At 48.3% G+C, this 18,285-nt stretch overlaps 1 protein-coding gene across 4 annotated transcripts in view; it reads left to right on the top strand.

The window, feature by feature from the left end:
* The first annotated feature begins 3,152 nt into the window (after nt 1-3,152).
* Nucleotides 3,153-18,285, top strand: part of fgfr1a (fibroblast growth factor receptor 1a) — a 31,230-nt gene continuing 16,097 nt past the window's right edge. For 2 of the 4 annotated variants that reach the window (XM_030358635.1, XM_030358637.1), the window contains exons 1-6: nt 3,153-3,753; nt 8,218-8,369; nt 12,426-12,674; nt 14,365-14,454; nt 15,463-15,635; nt 17,956-18,079. In XM_030358635.1, the coding sequence (XP_030214495.1) occupies nt 8,279-8,369; nt 12,426-12,674; nt 14,365-14,454; nt 15,463-15,635; nt 17,956-18,079 (727 nt within the window). In that variant the 5' untranslated portion in view covers nt 3,153-3,753; nt 8,218-8,278. The remainder of the gene's footprint in view (nt 3,754-8,217; nt 8,370-12,425; nt 12,675-14,364; nt 14,455-15,462; nt 15,636-17,955; nt 18,080-18,285) is intronic. The other 2 variants (XM_030358636.1, XM_030358639.1) reach the window with 1 other exon arrangement.

Consider the following 18,285-nt stretch of genomic DNA (forward strand, 5'->3'; position numbering starts at 1 on the left):
ATTCATTTAGAAGCTGTGTGGAAACAGCATAATTTTGCCAGAACGACATGTACTAAAAAGGCAAGAAACAAGGTTTAAAACTAATAGAATTTCTGACTTAAGGTGAGGTGGCTCATTGCCACCAATCAACCTGGAAAATGTTATAGAACCATCAAAGCTCTTAAATTAAACTAAATAAGGCCATACACTACTGCATAGAGCCTTTTTAAATGATTATTTCACTATTAAGCTGTATCGCCGCGCCTTCATGGTGGCAAAGCGGTCAATAACGTGGTTTTGACTCACTTTGCATAGTTGCTCCTTTTCAATGGACAAAAGAGAAAGTTGGTGAAGCCTTCCTTGCCCCATGGTTGACCTAAGCCAGGTGTGGAGCCTTCTCGACACACTGAAAGATCGCTCACAACTACAACTGTTTACAGGAATTGTGAGTGCAATGATCTGAATTATCTGCGTCAGTGTTGGGAACATTGTTGGATCCAGTATGTTAAAAACACCCTGTATATCCATAATTTCCTTTTTTGTGTTAAGGAAGTTTTTGTCCACTAAAACTTCCTCAAGTTTTGAAGACAGACAATTTCTCATTTATTATTCATTTTCCGCGTGTGTGCGTGCATGCATGGTGTGTGTGTGTGTGTGTGTGTGTGTGTGTGTGTGTGTGTGTGTGTGTGTGTGTGTGTGTGTGTGTGTGTGTGTGTGTGTGTGTGTGTGTGTGCTATAAAACTACAGGCTACAGACGCTCAGTATTGAAAAACTGGTGCTAATTATGTGGGCAACATTCTTTAACAGCAATCAAGTTGTCATTGTTTGTGTCAAACAAGTTGTGAATTTGTTGTAACGTTAAAAAAGGAGATGACTTACTCTGGGCTGTTTCCAGCTCCCGTGGTTTCCAACGAAACATGATCAACAAAAAAACAAGGAATTGAAAGCTACTTAGAATATGCCTAGGTTACATTAATTTCCCCTGATGGCAGCAATGTTCCACTTTCAGCTGGAATTCACGGTAGGCCTACATCAAAACTACGTGTCTTCTTTAGATTTCAGTTCCCTTTATTTATTCACACAGTTCAGCAGCGGCATTTATTCAGAATCAGAGCCCAAATTAAAGCTGCATTTAGGGCGACTATCACTACCCAGCAGAAAAATAGATGCACTATAAATGGTTTTGTAGGCCTATAGCAGTCACGAACATGAGCATTGTTGTGGAAATGCTGGTGTTAGAAAACAAAGTTGACGGGAATTAAAGTGCTGCACATCGACTGTGCAAATGTAGATTATTCATCACAAGAATTTTAATTCAGAAATCGAATAGGCTAATAAACTCTGAATTGTGAGATAAAATTCAGCATTCTGATAATAAAGTCAGAATACTTTGATAAAATCCGAATTCTGATAATTAAATCCAGCATTAAAGGTTAATTTAAGAAGGTTCTCACCAGTCATTTGTCGCCTGTTCGCAGTGTCGAGTTTTTTTTAAAGTAGTTCACTAGTCGTAGCGTGCAAATAAATTGCAGTGTCAGAATTCTGAGAATTTTGTCAGCATTCAGGTTTCTCAGAATTCTCTTACACTGCAAATTAAAGCGCTACTACTAGCAAACTAGTTTCAGCGTGACTGGAGAGAACTTCCTTAAATTAACCTTTAATGCTAGATTTGCATCAACGCTATTGTGTGAATTAGTATGGTTCTCTTTCATGGAAGCCGGAAGTGGGAGATTCCTTATTTTTTTTACCATTATTGTTTTATTAACAAATTTCTCCTACAGGGGATTGATAAAGTTCTATCTACTATTGAACAGAAAGAAACACTTTGGTCATACTTTACACACTTTACCACTGAAACATTCAGAAGAGTCACGTGGACGAATCCGTAAATAACTGATTTTTTTCATTGGTTGTTGCGTTAAATCTTACCCAGATACAATAGGGCTATTTTCTGATTGGCTTTTATGTAGCCCCTTTCGTTTTTTGATTGGCTGGTAAGAGGCAGGCTCGACTGAAGACTCCCGAGGCAGCAGGAGATGCACTTGATGAATCCTGCCGATTCCATAGCGAGAGCGGCGCTTCTGCAGATTAATTTAATAATGATCAATGGAATTTTACTGGGGCACTGGAGACTTTTACTGGGGCACGTGCCCCAGTAAAAAGGGGCTGACGACGCCTCTGCTGCTTCATCTTGTGGACAATAATCCCGGGCTTGGAGTTATTTGAATCCATCAACCATGAAGGTTTATGTTTCCGGTATGCTGTAACCAACATAATAGCATTGGTTTGTTGTTTTCGTGTTGACTAACTAACAGATGAGTAACCAGGCTGGTTTGCTCTCTCAGGCTCTCTAAGGCTCTATCAGTTGGTATTGCAACAGATGTCTGCACAATACTGCCTTCAGTGGAGGTTGAAGAACAATGCAAGGTTAATGCAACGGTAAAATATGTTCAAGCGTCATTCCTCCACTCCCTTTTCCCCGTCTCCTTTCATCTGACTACCAAGCTGAGATTAATTTGTCTGTCAGCTGTATTGGTTATCAATCACTTGGAGACGTTGACTGGGTATCAAAGACCACATGATGATCCTTAGATATATATGTGTTTGATGAGGCACAATATTTTTAAGGGATTCATTTACTTGCCAGATGCATCTTCCACTGTTGAGGTCTTTGAAATGCTGCCAATAGCCTACCCTCCTTATGTCACCACAATAAAGGCATTCCATAGCTGCCCTGGACGGCACGTTAATGAACAAAGTCAACCTCCTGCACACATATCAGCTCGTACATTTTTTATATTCTATATAATTTATATTTTTCACACAATTAATAATACTTTCTGTAAACATATCATTTGTGTAGCGTTTTGTAAACATCGACAGTTTATTTTGTTTATCTATTTCGTTCAGGTCATCCCTGTCCTGGTTTGTCCACCGTGCGTCCATATGTTATGTAAAGACACTTAATTTTGCCATCACATTCATTTTTGTGATGGCAAAAAGCTATTATCTATGAAGTAGGCCCACCATAGGACCTCGGAATAAAGTAAAACCAAGTGTTGCTCTACCTATGCTCTGGGAGAACTACAATCCCAGAATGCTCGGCCGGCCCGGGCCGGGGGGAGAGAGAGGCTGAGAGGGGTGAGGAGGGACGGGGGAGAGCTCTTCTAGCCTCCAGGATGCGCCTAGTCTGAGATCGGAGGGGGGAGGAATCCACAAGTCGTGCAGCTCGTCGTCTTGAAGCCCAGCGCCCGGAACGCTCCGAACAGTTCTACGCTGTAGATCACCCGGCTTTCACTTCAAAGAGCTCGAATTCTTCAACCACTTTTTGTGTTGTAAGTTTCCAAAGTTTAGGAAGTAGTTGGTCGGAGCTGAGTTGACTCCCCCATCGGGAGCGAAAGGATTTGGGATCGAGTCCTACAGCATAGCGAGGCTACACCGCGTCTCTTCCACCAAACGGATCTCTGCCGCCGGTTATTCTGATCCAGAGGAGCTCTGAACCGGAGAAGATCGCTCGGTAAAGCTTATTTTTTCCCGGTCCGCGGGGTCCACAGGTCCACGCTCGGCTGAGTACCGGGGCTTTGATGCTCGGTCGGTGAAACACGCTCCAGTCCGCCGGAGGGTTTTTGTTCGCTGGTTTTTGTTCGTAACTTGTCGCGGACCTCAGAACTGAGTTGGATTTTTATTCGTGTTTTTGAAAGTTTTCACCATCCCGAGCCGTGGAGTTTCTCCATCAAACTAGCCCGGGTTCACCCTGCAGAGCTTCGTTTAAAGGTGAGTTAATGGTTCAGGTATATAAAGTCCGAATTGTGATTTAAAGTTTCTAGTTAGATTCTGTCTGCTCAACGGACTGGAGGGTTTTGATTTCTTGTTTTAATGAGACCTAAAAGGCTTGGCTTTAGTGTTAGGGTATGTGTTTTCAGATGTATTCAGGTAATCTCTTTTTTTGAACGATGAATCAGAAAACGACTATGTCCTGGTTCTTAACTATTTTTTGTAGGCTATTACTCAAAATTAAGGGAAACAATCCACGCCACCATGGCGGTGCTTTTGGGAAAACAAGTCCACCCCCAAAGCTCCCCCGGGGCCCCTGGCAGTAAAGCCCCTCTCAGGAGGAAAACACTAATGTCCTGCATGGTCTGAACTTCTGAAAAACAGTGAAACACATGTCACACACTTCACTCCATCAACGTTTTTCATGCTTATCTGATCATGATTTTTGGTGATTTGCAATAAACATTATATTGTGAGTGTCATCGTCTACATCAGCAGCACTTGCTGATAGGTCTATATTTTTACCCTGTGTGTTACACATCAGACTGATAAGCTGCTTCTTGAAATGCAGGTATCTATACAGATGGCCATTGAACAGCTTCTATTGTATACATAGACACAAAATGAAAGTGTGTGTAAATGTAATTCTTTGCAGGAAACATCATTATACAGTAATAGCGTTTTGAAATGTAGGTAAATGGAACATTGTAAATATTTTCGGTCACAATTAGATATTTTCTGACCTAAGATATTTTTGCATTTTTAAACGTATACACGGAAAGACTCCTAATTTTACTGAAATACCAAATTTATTTAGGTTTGACGAGGTAGCTACAATAATAGTGTTACGTTGACTGGGACATATATTTAATCCATGGACATGTATTAAATGGTCTTTGTAAATGGTTTGAGAACATGGCACTCGGTTGGGCTGGCTTTAGGAAGAGTGTGTGACAGTGGAAGACAGATGTTATGAACCGAAGAGTGACTTGGCATGGTCATATTGTTTGCGATACACCAAATTCCACACGCAAGTCCATTTAATTTGCACGTCACTGCAAACCCCCCCCCTCCTCATGGATCATACGAGCGGGGTGTGAACACTGGGAGGCAGTGATTTCAATTCCAAGTAGGGACCACCCAACAAGAACGATAAGCCCGTCTGCCCCGAGAGATAACTGTGTCCGTGAACCGTTCCCCACAGTGGAGCACTGGCTATCCCAGGGATATATGTTGTTGTGCTGGTTACTCTAGTCAGCGGTGCTGGAGGATCCTTTGTAGCGCGATGAGACCACTGTGGCATGTTTGTTTTGTTTGGGCTGGGGCCCCGGGGCCCTGACCAGTGCGGTAACACGAACTGCAGCCCTGAATTATACGGGGCTGGTGGAGGAGCCCGCAGACGGCCTCTCCTCCGGCAGAGAGCTGATAGAGGGCAAGGAGCCGCCGCTGCTGAACGTGAGCAGGGGAGCGGAGGCAGGGAGAGCACTGAGCGCTAACGGTGCCTGGTCCTGTGGACCTAGCCCTCTGCCTATGGCACTAGAACTCTAGTGGGCCCCCATACCTCTGCCTGGGGCCCCAGACCTCTGCCTGTGACGCTATACCTCTGACTGTGGATTGGGTCTCTTGTATGACGTTGTTGAAATCTGGCTTCTGTTCTGTAAGGGCAGAGGAAGTTATGGCTACGATGTTCATCGTGTCAAATGACTAAAGAGACAATTTGGGAGAGCGTAAAATACTATGTTTGATGGGTATCAAATGATGTGCTCTTCCTACCTCTCACTGTCCTTTCAGGGAAGCCCCAGTTGGAGTGACATGAGTAAGGAGTGCTCTCTTTCTCTGAGATCTGGTAGCTATGCCTCTGGAACTCCTTTTTCGTAGCTTGGGGCTATAATAACAACAGTCAGACTATAGGAAGCTTAATAATTTAGAATTCCAAAAGAATTCCCAAACAGTGTTATGGATGCATATTGCATTGCTGCAACACTGTTTAGGTTTTTATTTTTTTCGGTTGAAAAAAAAAATGACATGAATGATGAGCTCCAGCTTACACCCCTCTACTTCTGTTTTGGTCTTCACCCAAGATCAGCTCAACTTCTGCTCCGCCGGAAGGTGGAAACGGAAAGACATTCACTAGCCCTGCCAAGTAGCGTAGCGTGTTTGAACAAGACACCACTCTGCAAAACGGCCCTCACCGAGCTGCAGTGACACCAAAAAGCTAGGGGGCGGGGCTCCAGGTGTTGAGTGTGTGACCCCCCCCTAAAGGTGTCCTTAGTCAATTTGATGTCTCCAAAGTAAACAAAGGCAGATTTGATTTGCTAATTTCATTCTCTGTGATGCAAAGCATCTACATTTATCTCATTTTGTCAATATTCAATACTGACCTCTTCAAGTAATTACTTTCAGAGATTATTTCATTACTTGGTCCCGTTAGTTTTTTTGTTATTTCATTAGTGTCTCCAAGACGGTTCTTTAGATTAACAAGTGTGAATTGTGTTTCCCCTCATGAAGTTTGCTCTCTATGCATGCGGAGGCGGTCTTCATTAGCCAGACTTCAGCCATTGTTGCAAATGAAATGACCGGCCGTCCCTCCCTCTAAATGAGATGGAGTACGGTGCTAAATGGGGGGCTGCAGTACTTGGGGGGGCCCAATTTATACTGTGGCGCCTCAGCGTGAGCAGGCCTGCGTGAGCTCTGGGGCCGACGCTTCCTGGCACTCGGATCCTCCTAAGACCAGCCTGGCCTGCTGCTCATGGGACATGCACTACATACTTTTTTTACACTTCATTGAGCATCCATCACTCTATCGTCCCACATGCTTTTCAGTTTACCTGATGAGAACCTTTTCTCTTCTTGCACACACACACACACACACACACACACACACACACACACACACACACACACACACACACACACACACACACACACACACACACACACACACACACACACACACACACACACACACATAAAGAAAGCCCTGTTGTCTTAGTGGTACTGGTGGAAGCCGAGGGAATGTGATTGGCTGTGGTCTTTTTGCACTTCCTGATGCCTGGCAGCAGAAGTGGATTTCTTGGAACGTTACCAAACACTGACTCACTGCTCCGAGCCGGGATGACCAGGCGTCTTTATCCCTGCTGGACCCGGGCTGAGCCCACTCAGCTGTGGAACACTGGGCCATTCTTGGAAAGTGAAATTGAATTGGGTTTGAAGGGAAACACAATGAACCTTTGAATGATGGACGCAACAACAACAATGGCTGTCCGGCGCAGAGCCCAAGCTGCGTCCTGCACACACAGGCTGGAGCTTCTTCAACAGGGCTACAAAGATACAACTCCTTCTCTCTAATGAGTTCATTCCTGCTGAACGGAGAGCAGGCCATTGGGGTTTGGAGGAAGGGTTTGTAGGGCATCAGGGCTGAGAGGGCTTCCAGCCTGACTGGTCACATGTAGAAGAGAGTAGGACACAGTAGGACACCGTGAGCGCTGGCCACTCCCAGCCTGGCGAGCGTGGGAGTGTGCGCTGGCGGCGGGGGTCATGTGGGGGCTGGGACCAGAACCAACTGCAGGGCCGTAGATCTGGAAGTGTGGAAATGATAGTTTGGCTGTCCCTCCACAGGGTGTCACGTAACGGACCGAGTTCAGTTTTTTACTCGTAACAAATTCCTCAAGAAGGATTATGGGGGTTAGGGGCGAGTGTTAACCTCCCTGGCCAGATGCTGCAGAGGTGATGATGTGAGCAGATGTGCCTCTGTGCACGTCACCACTAAACTGACGCTATGTGTGCAATGTCCTCACTGATGGCGTAATGTCAACAATATCAATAGGGTCACAACCAACATGTTCTGGATGTGTGTGTGTGTGTGTGTGTGTGTGTGTGTGTGTGTGTGTGTGTGTGTGTGTGTGTGTGTGTGTGTGTGTGTGTGTGTGTGTGTGTGTGTGTGTGTGTGTGTGTGTGTGTGTTCCATCTTCTAGTGTTATCTGGTTCTTTCCTGAATTAAATAACATGTATTTATTTATTCTTGCACTTAAAAATAGTAATTCGAATTGTGTGGCATCTTATCCTAGCTATATTTGTTGGATACGGGGAATCAGGTAACCTTAAAATTGTTAATGCCTTGCACTTGTTTCTATGAACATCCTTACTGAACTGCCATATATTGATTATTTTTCTTCTGACAAATGTACTTATTGTAAGTCGCTTTGGATAAAAGCTTCAGATCACAATATTCTGACATGGGTAAACCAGTATTTACTTTGTACATTTGGACCAAAATTGTTTAGATCTAGAAATATAAAAATGGTCTAAAACTTGTTTTAGTTAAGGAATGAAAGAAAAATAAGATATGTAGTTAGCTTTTTCTTGTGGCTTGTGTTATGCACTAGAGGAAAGAATTGATAAAATAGTGATGATAGTCCTATGTTTTCTGATTTTTAAGTTGCCTCGTTTATTTTCTTCTTTCAGATTAGCACTGCCTGAATGGAGTGCCTTTTACAGAGGTGCCAGCAGATTTAGGTCCTGCTACATGATGGGGCCCAGCATGCTACTGGTCTTGGCTCTCTGTGCCCATGTGTTGCCAGCTCAGTCGCGGCCTGCTAGCGCTACTGCAGATGAAGGTAAGATCACCTTTCAAACCTTTTATTTCACAAAATCTTTTCTTGCATGTCAGTATTTGTCGAATGCTACTTTGTATACTGTCTTATGGAATTATTGGAAACGGTACCCGCCCGGGGGGGAAATGCCGAAGTTCCACGTTCCTCAAGTAAATCCCACAACATTCCTGTGTCTTCTGCACCCCGCCCCCACAGGCTGGCCAGCACCTCAGCTCTCCTTTTAGAACGCTCTTCTTCAGACCCAAATGTATACTTTCTCTCTAATTTCCCTGCTCACTAGAAGTATGCCCTCAAATGTAAATGTCTTTATTCACTGTCTTTTTCATAAAGTGGGTTTTAGAACTCCCCATTGGAGAAATTGCGGAAGAAAACCGTACCCTGATCTAATCGCTGCGCAAGTTCAGTTCCGAAACGGGGGAAGAAGACATTGAAATTGAAGCCCTAAAAATGCGTCTCTTGGACAGCTTCCAGCGGGGTAATGGCTGCCTGGACTTGCAGGAGTTTGGATGTTTACACTCAGTATTTCGGAAGTGGAGCACAGCAGAAGAATATGATAAAGCCCTGCATTATAATTAGAGTAATTATGCGAGAGGTTCTCTCCTTGGCAGCTAGCCCGAAAATAAAGTTGGCAGTGCTATGTTTAAAGCGGGAGTGGGGAAGGGAGGGGTAAATCAGTTCCATGTGTAGCCCAGGGGCCGCTCACTACCTAGCTACTCTCCTTTGTAATGAAAAGGTATTTGTTGTCACCGAGAGATAAGTTAACTGCCAGTGAAACCATAAATTAGCTAGGTTTCTTTTCTCAGGGAAAAAGGAAAGAAGAGGCTTCTCTGAGCACACACCCTTATCCACGAAGATTAGGTTCCAGGAGTCTTGTTTTCTGCTCAGGCTCAGGCGCTGGTCTGACTGGGTGGGGGAGGGATGGTTGATGGGTTTGTACCCTGCACCCGGTGCTCAATCACCAAATGGCCAGGTACTATCTATGCGCCGCTTCCAACCCCCCCCCCCCCCCCCCCCCCCCCCGAGCCTGGGAATGCGCCCCCCCTCTGCAACACCCCACAGAGTCTCAGCTGTCCACAAACAATCACACAGGGAACATTTGGTCGCATTCTTTTTGTCTCGAGTGAGGAAACCAAATGTTTGTATGGAAATGTCTTTTTAACTAGTGTCCCCACTTACTTGTTTTGTTGTGTGGTTTAATAGAGAAGCTATGTTCTGGAATTGTGGAATTTTTTGTAGACAACATTCACTGCTCATGGCTCTGAGTTAGAATGAGGCGATTCAGATTTGAAGAACAGTCGAAGCATGCTTGATCACCTTTGTCCTTTCTGGCTTGTCAATCTGGACTTTCTTCAGACAGGGCATGTCCACAGGGCAGATAAAGGGGTGTCAGTCAAACACTGAGCTATTGAAACATGTTTCTCCTCCCTCTTGTGTGTAAGATCTGCTGTCAGAGCAGACCAAAGGCTGACCCTGCAGCAGAGTTCTTTGGGGGTTTAGGGGAGCAGACCCTCTCAGCCCTGCTGGATATTAGAATGAAAGTACAACCTTTCAGCGAGACATCCTCGCCCTTCTTTTGTCCGGAGGAGACACCATATGGGCCCGTGAGCTGGTTGCCGTAACTCCCATTGAGATTAGAAATAGCGTTAAGCTAATTTGTCCCTGCAGGACCACTGTCGTTGGGTCCAGCGTGGCTCGTATGGGCTGAATGTCAATAGCCTGATTTGCTAGTGAAAGGTTTTCTACTGGAGTTCTTTCAGACCCGCTCATTGAATTCCTGCAGCTTGCTAATGGGCATTGTGCTATTCTCCGGCTACCCCAGACCCCCGCCCACCCCCCCAGCTCCGCTGCTATTGTCACTTATCAATTCTTCTGTCTCCTCCCTGCCCCCCTCCCACCCCTTCACTCTGGTCTGACAGGGCTGTGGGGGGGAGGGGGGGGCGCGGGTGCCAGCATGTGTGTTTTTCGCTGGGCAGAATATCCGCGGCTCAAGCGAACCAACTTTGCTGCACTCAACCATCACTCTGTTGATGGCCAGGCAGGAAATCCCAGCAGTCATTCAACCAGAGTATTGCTTCCTATCCGCGACTCCCCAGCCCCCCTAGACTGGCGCCAGCTCGCAGGCTCCTGTTTTTTCTGTCTTTTTCTGGGTGTTATTTTTGCTCGGTTGCTTGTTTTACTAAACCGTGAACTCGCAGACCTGTGTGTTTTTGGTAATCTCTAACAATCTCTTTCATGATTGGTGTAATTAGGATGATTTTAAGGGATGTCAGTCAGTTCCCCCCCCCCCCCCCCCCCGGAATGGTGGAAGGGCTGCATTCCAGCGGGGAAACGCTCCCAAATATGATCCTTAATCCACGTTAATCCAATCATGGAGCGGGAGGATTAATCCCCAACAACATCCTGTTCAAAGGAAACATCCCCTGCACCTCAGCGACGCCCCTGGAAGAAAAAAAACATAAAGTGGGAATTACCGTGGAAAAACACTTGTTGAGCAAAAGTATTTTCTGGCAAACTTTAATATCCCAACATTTCTTTTAACAACCGACATAAATGTGATTTGCTGCGGTTATTTCTGGCACATGAACATCCTGTGCACGATACGAACGTCGTACTTTAGAAACCTGAGGCTTCAAACGGTGACGCCGGCTCAGGGGCGGGTTTCAGGAGCAGATCCTCACCGCCTGCTCAAAAAAACAACCAGTCATCTTTATGGGGCTCAGTGGCTTTATGAGTCTGCTGCCAGATTAACAACCGGGATGATGACGCTGTCTTATCAGGGCCGTTCACATCTAAAGGGCAAGGGGCACACACACACACACACACACACACACACACAACACACACACACACACACACACACACACACACACACACACACACACACACACACACACACACACACACACACACACACACACACACACACACACACACACACACACACACACACACAGAGCGCGCGCAGGCTGGTGGTGTTCAGGATGACGCTAGCCCCACCCTACGCCCCTCTCCCCTCGGCTGGTGTTGTTTTGGAGGAGAAAGTCGATCTGTCCCTCTGGCCTCTTTTCCTGCCCGGATTAGGGGCCGACCGACGCATGTGATCCAGGAAATACCTTTACTAGACCCGACCGGGGTCGCCATAGCAACTGGCACTAGAACCTGCCGCTGCAGGCCCTCTATTGCTCGTCCCTGTGCACACACGCTGCCTCGCTCTCTCATTTGCACCCCCCCACCCTCATTGTCTGAAGGCCTTTGTTGTGATGGAGGGAGGGTGGATTAATGTGGCAGGGTTTGCTGACGTTGTTCTGAGGCTGCGCCTAATATGGGCGCATTTCCGGCTGGGTGGGAGGCGGCCTCACAGCCGCGTGTGTCAGAGCGACGGTCTGCTTGTCTCCCATGAGGTCCGCAGAGTACCGTCTCCCAACTGGGCTCTGACTGGTCGCACTGTTGTTGCTAAGAAACGCATTTGCTCAGTCATGTAAAAAAAAAAAATATTATATGCATATATAGTTAACTTTTAGCAAAAAAAAAGAAAAAAAAAAAAGTTGGGCGGAGGGGCTCAGGTGTGTCTCTCGGCGCCCCCTCCATTGTGTCATTCCTCTGATTGAATCTCACCTTCCTCTCTCAAGTAGCTCCTGGCCGGCCGGCCGTCGCCGCAACCAATTTGGGCGGCGATTTAATTTGAGGAAGCGGTCGCCATGATTGCGCCCTTCAGAACTTTTTAGGGAGATTATAAAAAGAGGTTGCTTCGTAATTCCTCTCAGCCCTCTTACCCTGTCTCATGTCCTTTTAATTGATCTTTATGTTCCCCTCATCCAATACTTCATCCAATTATTATTATTGAGAAGCCATCACCTAACCATTATACTTTTTTTAATAGTGTCGAGTTTCTATAGTCATGAAATGACAGGTTTGATTTTTTTTGATTTGTTCCTTATTAAAGTTTTTCCACGGAGAATTTCTTGTGTCCGTAAAGACCCCAACACGGTGGTCTCCCACCCTCTGAGCTCTGCTAGCTTTGGTCCGTTCCTCCTCACCCCAACGGCCCCTCTCCCCCAGGCCCCGCCCCGGAGCTCCCGGCCGAGCTCTTCACCCTGTACCCCGGGGACCGCCTGGACCTGGACTGCCCCTCCAAGGACTCCCTCCAGGCCGCCGTCAACTGGACCAAGGACCAGGCGGCGCTCACCGACGACGAGCACACGCGGCTCCACGGCGCGCAGCTGGAGATCGAGACGGTGGAGCCGTCCGACTCGGGCCTCTACGCCTGCACCTCCTTCGGCAACTACAGCGTGTTCTTCAACGTGTCTGGTGAGCAGCGGCTCGGGTCTGCAGGGGGGAAGGGGTTCAACCGTAGCCATGCGTCGACCCTCACCTGACCCAAATCTCGTTCAGGAGCTGGAAAAGTCCTGTTGTTGTTGTTGTTGTTGTTAATTCTCTTGGTCATCTTGCTAGGACGTGGAGTGGGCACAAGAGGTACTACACGTTGTTTTCTTGTGGGCACCTTGTGTGCCCTCCCCTTTAGTGGGCCCTCACTTAGTTGGCCCTCACTAAGTGTGCCCTTACTTAGTGTGACTTCACTTAGTGGGCCATCACTAAGTGGGCCCTCCCCTTTAGTGTGCCCTTAATTAGTGGGCCCTCCCTTTAGTCTGCCCACACTTAGTGGGCCCTCCCCTAGTGGGCCCTCCCCTAGTGTGCCCTCCCCCTTAGTCTGCCCTCCCCCTTGGCGTGCCCTCCCCCTTAGTGTGCCCTCCCCCTTAGCGTGCCCTCCCCCTTAGCGTGCCCTCCCCCTTGGCGTGCCCTCCCCCTTGGCGTGCCCTCCCCCTTGGCGTGCCCTCCCCCTTGGCGTGCCCTCCCCCTTAGTGTGCCCTCCCCCTTAGTGTGCCCTCCCCCTTAGTGTGCCCTCCCCCTTAGTGTGCCCTCCCCCTTAGCGTGCCCTCCCCCTTAGCGTGCCCTCCCCCTTAGCGTGCACTCCCCCTTAGCGTGCCCTCCCCCTTAGTGTGCACTGCCCCTTGGCGTGCCCTCCCCCTTAGTGTGCCCTCCCCCTTGGCGTGCCCTCCCCCTTAGTGTGCCCTCCCCCTTAGTGTGCCCTCCCCCTTAGTGTGCCCTCCCCCTGGTTTGCCCTCCCCCTGGTTTGCCCTCCCCTTGGTTTGCCCTCCCCTTGGCGTGCCCTCCCCTTGGTTTGCCCTGCCCCTTGGTTTGCCCTGCCCCTTGGTTTGCCCTGCCCCTTGGTTTGCCCTCCATTAGTGGGTCTTCACTGTGGGGCATCACTCCAACCCACCAAAGCTGAAGACCAAAGTCCAGAAAGTTGAGCCAGAATAGCATTGCTAGATATTTTGGGTACAGACGTGTTTGTTGACTGTGTGTCTCACAGTGTGCGGTCCAGATGTGGTTCAGACCAAACATCCTACATGCATGCACCCAGGATAGAAGCCTTCCTCACATCCACATCAGCCTCTAGCTCGTCTGCCTCATGGTTCTGTTTATGAGACAGTTGCGTTCTCCTAGCAGGTTGACCTTGTGTACTGACCAAGATTTATTTAAAATTAAACTGAAGAACCATTTCCCCTGCTGTGGCTGATATGACGGTGAGGGACGTTATGCTGTGTTTGGTCGTCAACCTTTCTGAATACATTTTGCGTCCTGCTTCATAGAGATGCTCTATTTATAGAAAAATCAATACAACATTTAGTTTGTAAAGCATGAGTGCATGTGTAATGAATACTGAATAAATGAAATCTGGAAACACTTAAGCTTCGGATGGATACATTTGACTCTGATCTAATAATTGCTAACTTACTTGGTCTGATTATTGATTTTTGGCATTATCTTCTATGAAGCTCAAAGCATCATGTGATGCTCATGCACACAACTCCAGTTTTTAGCCAAACAGTCATATCTTAAAGGCGTTCGTTGTAGCAGGAGGGCCTTCTGCCTCGGTCTCCAGGAGAATATTCTGAGGTCCCCAATGATTTATTCACAATTCCTCCTCTTCTTCCAGTGGATACGCTGGCGTCCTCTGAGGATGACGACGAAGAGGAAGAGTCCTCCTCCGAGGAGGCTAAACTCCTGGGCAGTGGGAAACTGCTACGTAAGTGTTTGCTGACATCGCCCTCCGAATGACATCGTCCTGCTCTTCCCTCTTATTCTTCTGTTTCTGCAAATCCACTCGGCAGCAGCGAAAACACATGTTATCTGAGGACATGGAGCGTTTTCTGATGAATGAATGAATGAATGAGTGTTTGAACACCCCAGAGGGCTATGATTCAGCCGCTGTGGTTACGGCGTGCGTGCCGCTACAATATACGCTCCCTCATCTCCAACATCTGGATGAGGGATTTCACTTATGGTGAATCACAACTCTCTCGGGGTGTGTGTGTGTGTGTGTGTGTGTGTGTGTGTGTGTGTGTGTGTGTGTGTGTGTGTGTGTGTACTCGCAAAAGGAACGCCATCCAGTCAACCGCTGTGGTGAACCTTGGGATTTTTTGCTTATGAGTCTGCCGGGCCATTGAGTCACCCAGGCATGGTCAGCTACTAGCAATACTACTACTACTGCTCTGCCCCTCCCTACACCTCCCCTCCTCCCTACCCCCGCCCAGAGCAAGTATCCTGAGCTAGCGCCCAGAGATAGCTTACTGGTCTGAACACGGCCAACTACTGGTTCTCTGGTTTTACCACACGTTGGATGCAGAGTTGAAAGAACAAAAAAATATAAGGGGTTCAGGAAATGAACGCAATGGATATTAGTGTTTTACTTTGAGTGCTATTCTGTATGTAACTCTGGGTATTCTTTAAAGAGACACCGAAATAGTTCATAAAGTATTTGGCCTTTTATTATGAATGAGTTTATATTTAAGAAGAAATAGCTGTAACAGGCATGCTGTAATAATCATACTCTAATAAACATGAAGAGAAGCTTGTCCACAGCCCTCTGTATGTGCCTGTTGCGTGTGTAGACTAATCCTCCGTCCCGCCTCAACGGCCAGCTCAAACGCATTTCCTCTCCAAGTGTGAAGAGTCGCACATCTCGGACATATGTTGTTGTTGTTCTTGTAGCGTGACATCTGGCTATCCCCCACCCACCCCCCCCCCCCCCTAGCAATGCCCCCCCTGTGGGCTCACCCTGAGAAGATGGCCAAGAAGCTCCACGCCGTTCCCGCCAGCAAGACTGTCAAGTTCCGCTGCCAGGCCAGCGGCAACCCCACCCCCTCGCTCAAGTGGTTCAAGAACGGCCGGGAGTTCAGGAGAGACCAGCGCATCGGGGGCTTCAAGGTGACCCCCCCCCCCTCAGACCTTTTTAGGGAGTTCATCCTGCAGGTCCCGTGTCTGGAGGAGCAGGCCAGGGTTCATCATGTGGCTAATGCTGACACCGTTATCCTGGGAAAGACCAGACATCTCGAACCCCTGCTAGGCTAGCCGGTTAGCTTTAGAGGACCAGCAGACATCTCAACCCCTGCTAGGCTAGCCGGTTAGCTTTAGAGGACCAGCAGACATCTCAACCCCTGCTAGGCTAGCCGGTTAGCTTTAGAGGACCAGCAGACATCTCAACTCCTGCTAGGCTAGCCGGTTAGCTTTAGAGGACCAGCAGACATCTCAACCCCTGCTAGGCTAGCCGGTTGGCTTTAGAGGACCAGCAGACATCTCAACCCCTGCTAGGCTAGCCGGTTAGCTTTAGAGGACCAGCAGACAACTCAATCCCTGCTAGGCTAGCCGGTTAGCTTTAGAGGACCAGCAGACATCTTAACCACTGCTAGGCTAGCCGGTTAGCTTTAGAGGACCAGCAGACATCTCAACCCCTGCTAGGCTAGCCGGTTAGCTTTAGAGGACCAGCAGACATCTCAACCACTGCTAGGCTAGCCGGTTAGCTTTAGAGGACCAGCAGACATCTCAACCACTGCTAGGCTAGCCGGTTAGCTTTAGAGGACCCGCAGACATTTCAACCCCTGCTAGGCTAGCCGGTTGGCTTTAGAGGACCAGCAGACATCTCAACCCCTGCTAGGCTAGCCGGTTAGCTTTAGAGGACCAGCAGACAACTCAATCCCTGCTAGGCTAGCCGGTTAGCTTTAGAGGACCAGCAGACATCTTAACCACTGCTAGGCTAGCCGGTTAGCTTTAGAGGACCAGCAGACATCTCAACCCCTGCTAGGCTAGCCGGTTAGCTTTAGAGGACCAGCAGACATCTCAACCCCTGCTAGGCTAGCCGGTTAGCTTTAGAGGACCAGCAGACATCTCAACCACTGCTAGGCTAGCCGGTTAGCTTTAGAGGACCAGCAGACATCTCAACCACTGCTAGGCTAGCCGGTTAGCTTTAGAGGACCAGCAGACATCTCAACCACTGCTAGGCTAGCCGGTTAGCTTTAGAGGACCCGCAGACATTTCAACCACTGCTAGGCTAGCCGGTTAGCTTTATGGGGACCACCTCACGTCTCACAGAGCTCTATGAAGGTCTGGTTTGAACATCACAATATGGATATGAGTCCCACCGCTGGTCCGATGAGGAGGAGGGAGTTGGATGTTCTATGTGAGGGTGACAAGTCCTAAAACTATTCTGACTCTCCAGAGACCTGAGAACCCTCAGACTCCTCAGAGACCTGAGGACCCTCACACTCTCAGTGAGCCCATCCTCTCAAGCATCTGCATTTCCCATCAGGGTCTCTGGGCCGCTCCAGCCTCAGACCCACCCCCCCCCCCCCCCTCCCTTCCAGCTGGGACACATTTAGGAGCTTCCTCTCAGCTGCCCTCCCCCCTGTTCTCCACCTCACCATCTGGCCACTGCAAGTTGGATTTTATTTTATTTAGTATTTTTTTTTTAGTCTAGGTGGTGCGGAGGCCTGTTTTGGCGGCCCTGAGACGTCTGATATCACATGCACGCACACACGCAAAAACACACACTCCCCACTCCCCCTCCCCCACCCTTTCCTTTATGACCGGGCCTCTATTGTTCATATGGGCTATGTGGAAACGAGGGGGGTTTAATGTACACCACATGTATATGAAGCTGAGCACCACATACATCTGGCAATGGACAGCTGACACACACACACACACACACACGCACACACACACACACACACACACACACACACACACACACACACACACACACACACACACACACACACACACACACACACACACACACGGCCCCCTATCCACTCTCCCTCCACCTCATATGTCGGCTCAGGGCGGGGGGGGGGGGGCATAAGGCTTGCTCGGTGTTTGATGTTGCCAGGGCCTCTGAGGTTTTGTTGGTTTAATCACGCTCCGCCGGTCTCGGCAGATTTATGGAAGAAAAATTATAACTTGGCTCTGACAAAAAAGGAGAGTGCAACACTTTACTGCAGACATGAAGTAACCCTTACAAGTGTGTGTGTGTGTTGGAATGCTGTAATTGAGGCGATGGACTGAAGAATAATCTTTCACGTCTTCAGTATACTTAAGGACTTTTCATCCTTTCGGCCCAAGTGTAATTACTTTGTTTCAACAGTTCACCAGAGAAATGTGAACGAACCTGTGCTGTTATTGTTCTCGAAGCCGTTGCCCCACCAAGGAGCTTCCTTTTAAAGTCTCTGTGTGACGTTTGGACCTCCAGGTGCGCGACCACATGTGGACCATCATCATGGAGTCGGTGGTCCCCTCCGACAAGGGGAACTACACCTGTGTGGTGGAGAACCAGCACGGCAGCCTCAACCACACCTACCAGCTCGACGTCGTCGGTAAGGACTGACGGGAAAAACTAGGAAACCTCATTTCCAGCTTTGAAAAGCAATGCAATGTTCCAGCAAGCTGCTTCCTCCCTGCCCAATCAGAGACCCCAGGGCCCGGGTCCTGATCTACGCCGAGGTCTGGTAGGGTGCTCTCTATGTGACCTCACCAGACTACTAGTCCGCCCCTAGCTGTTGTTTGGAGCAACACGTGCTGT

Source organism: Gadus morhua, chromosome 6, assembly GCF_902167405.1.
Source record: "Gadus morhua chromosome 6, gadMor3.0, whole genome shotgun sequence".
Lineage (NCBI taxonomy): Eukaryota > Metazoa > Chordata > Actinopteri > Gadiformes > Gadidae > Gadus > Gadus morhua.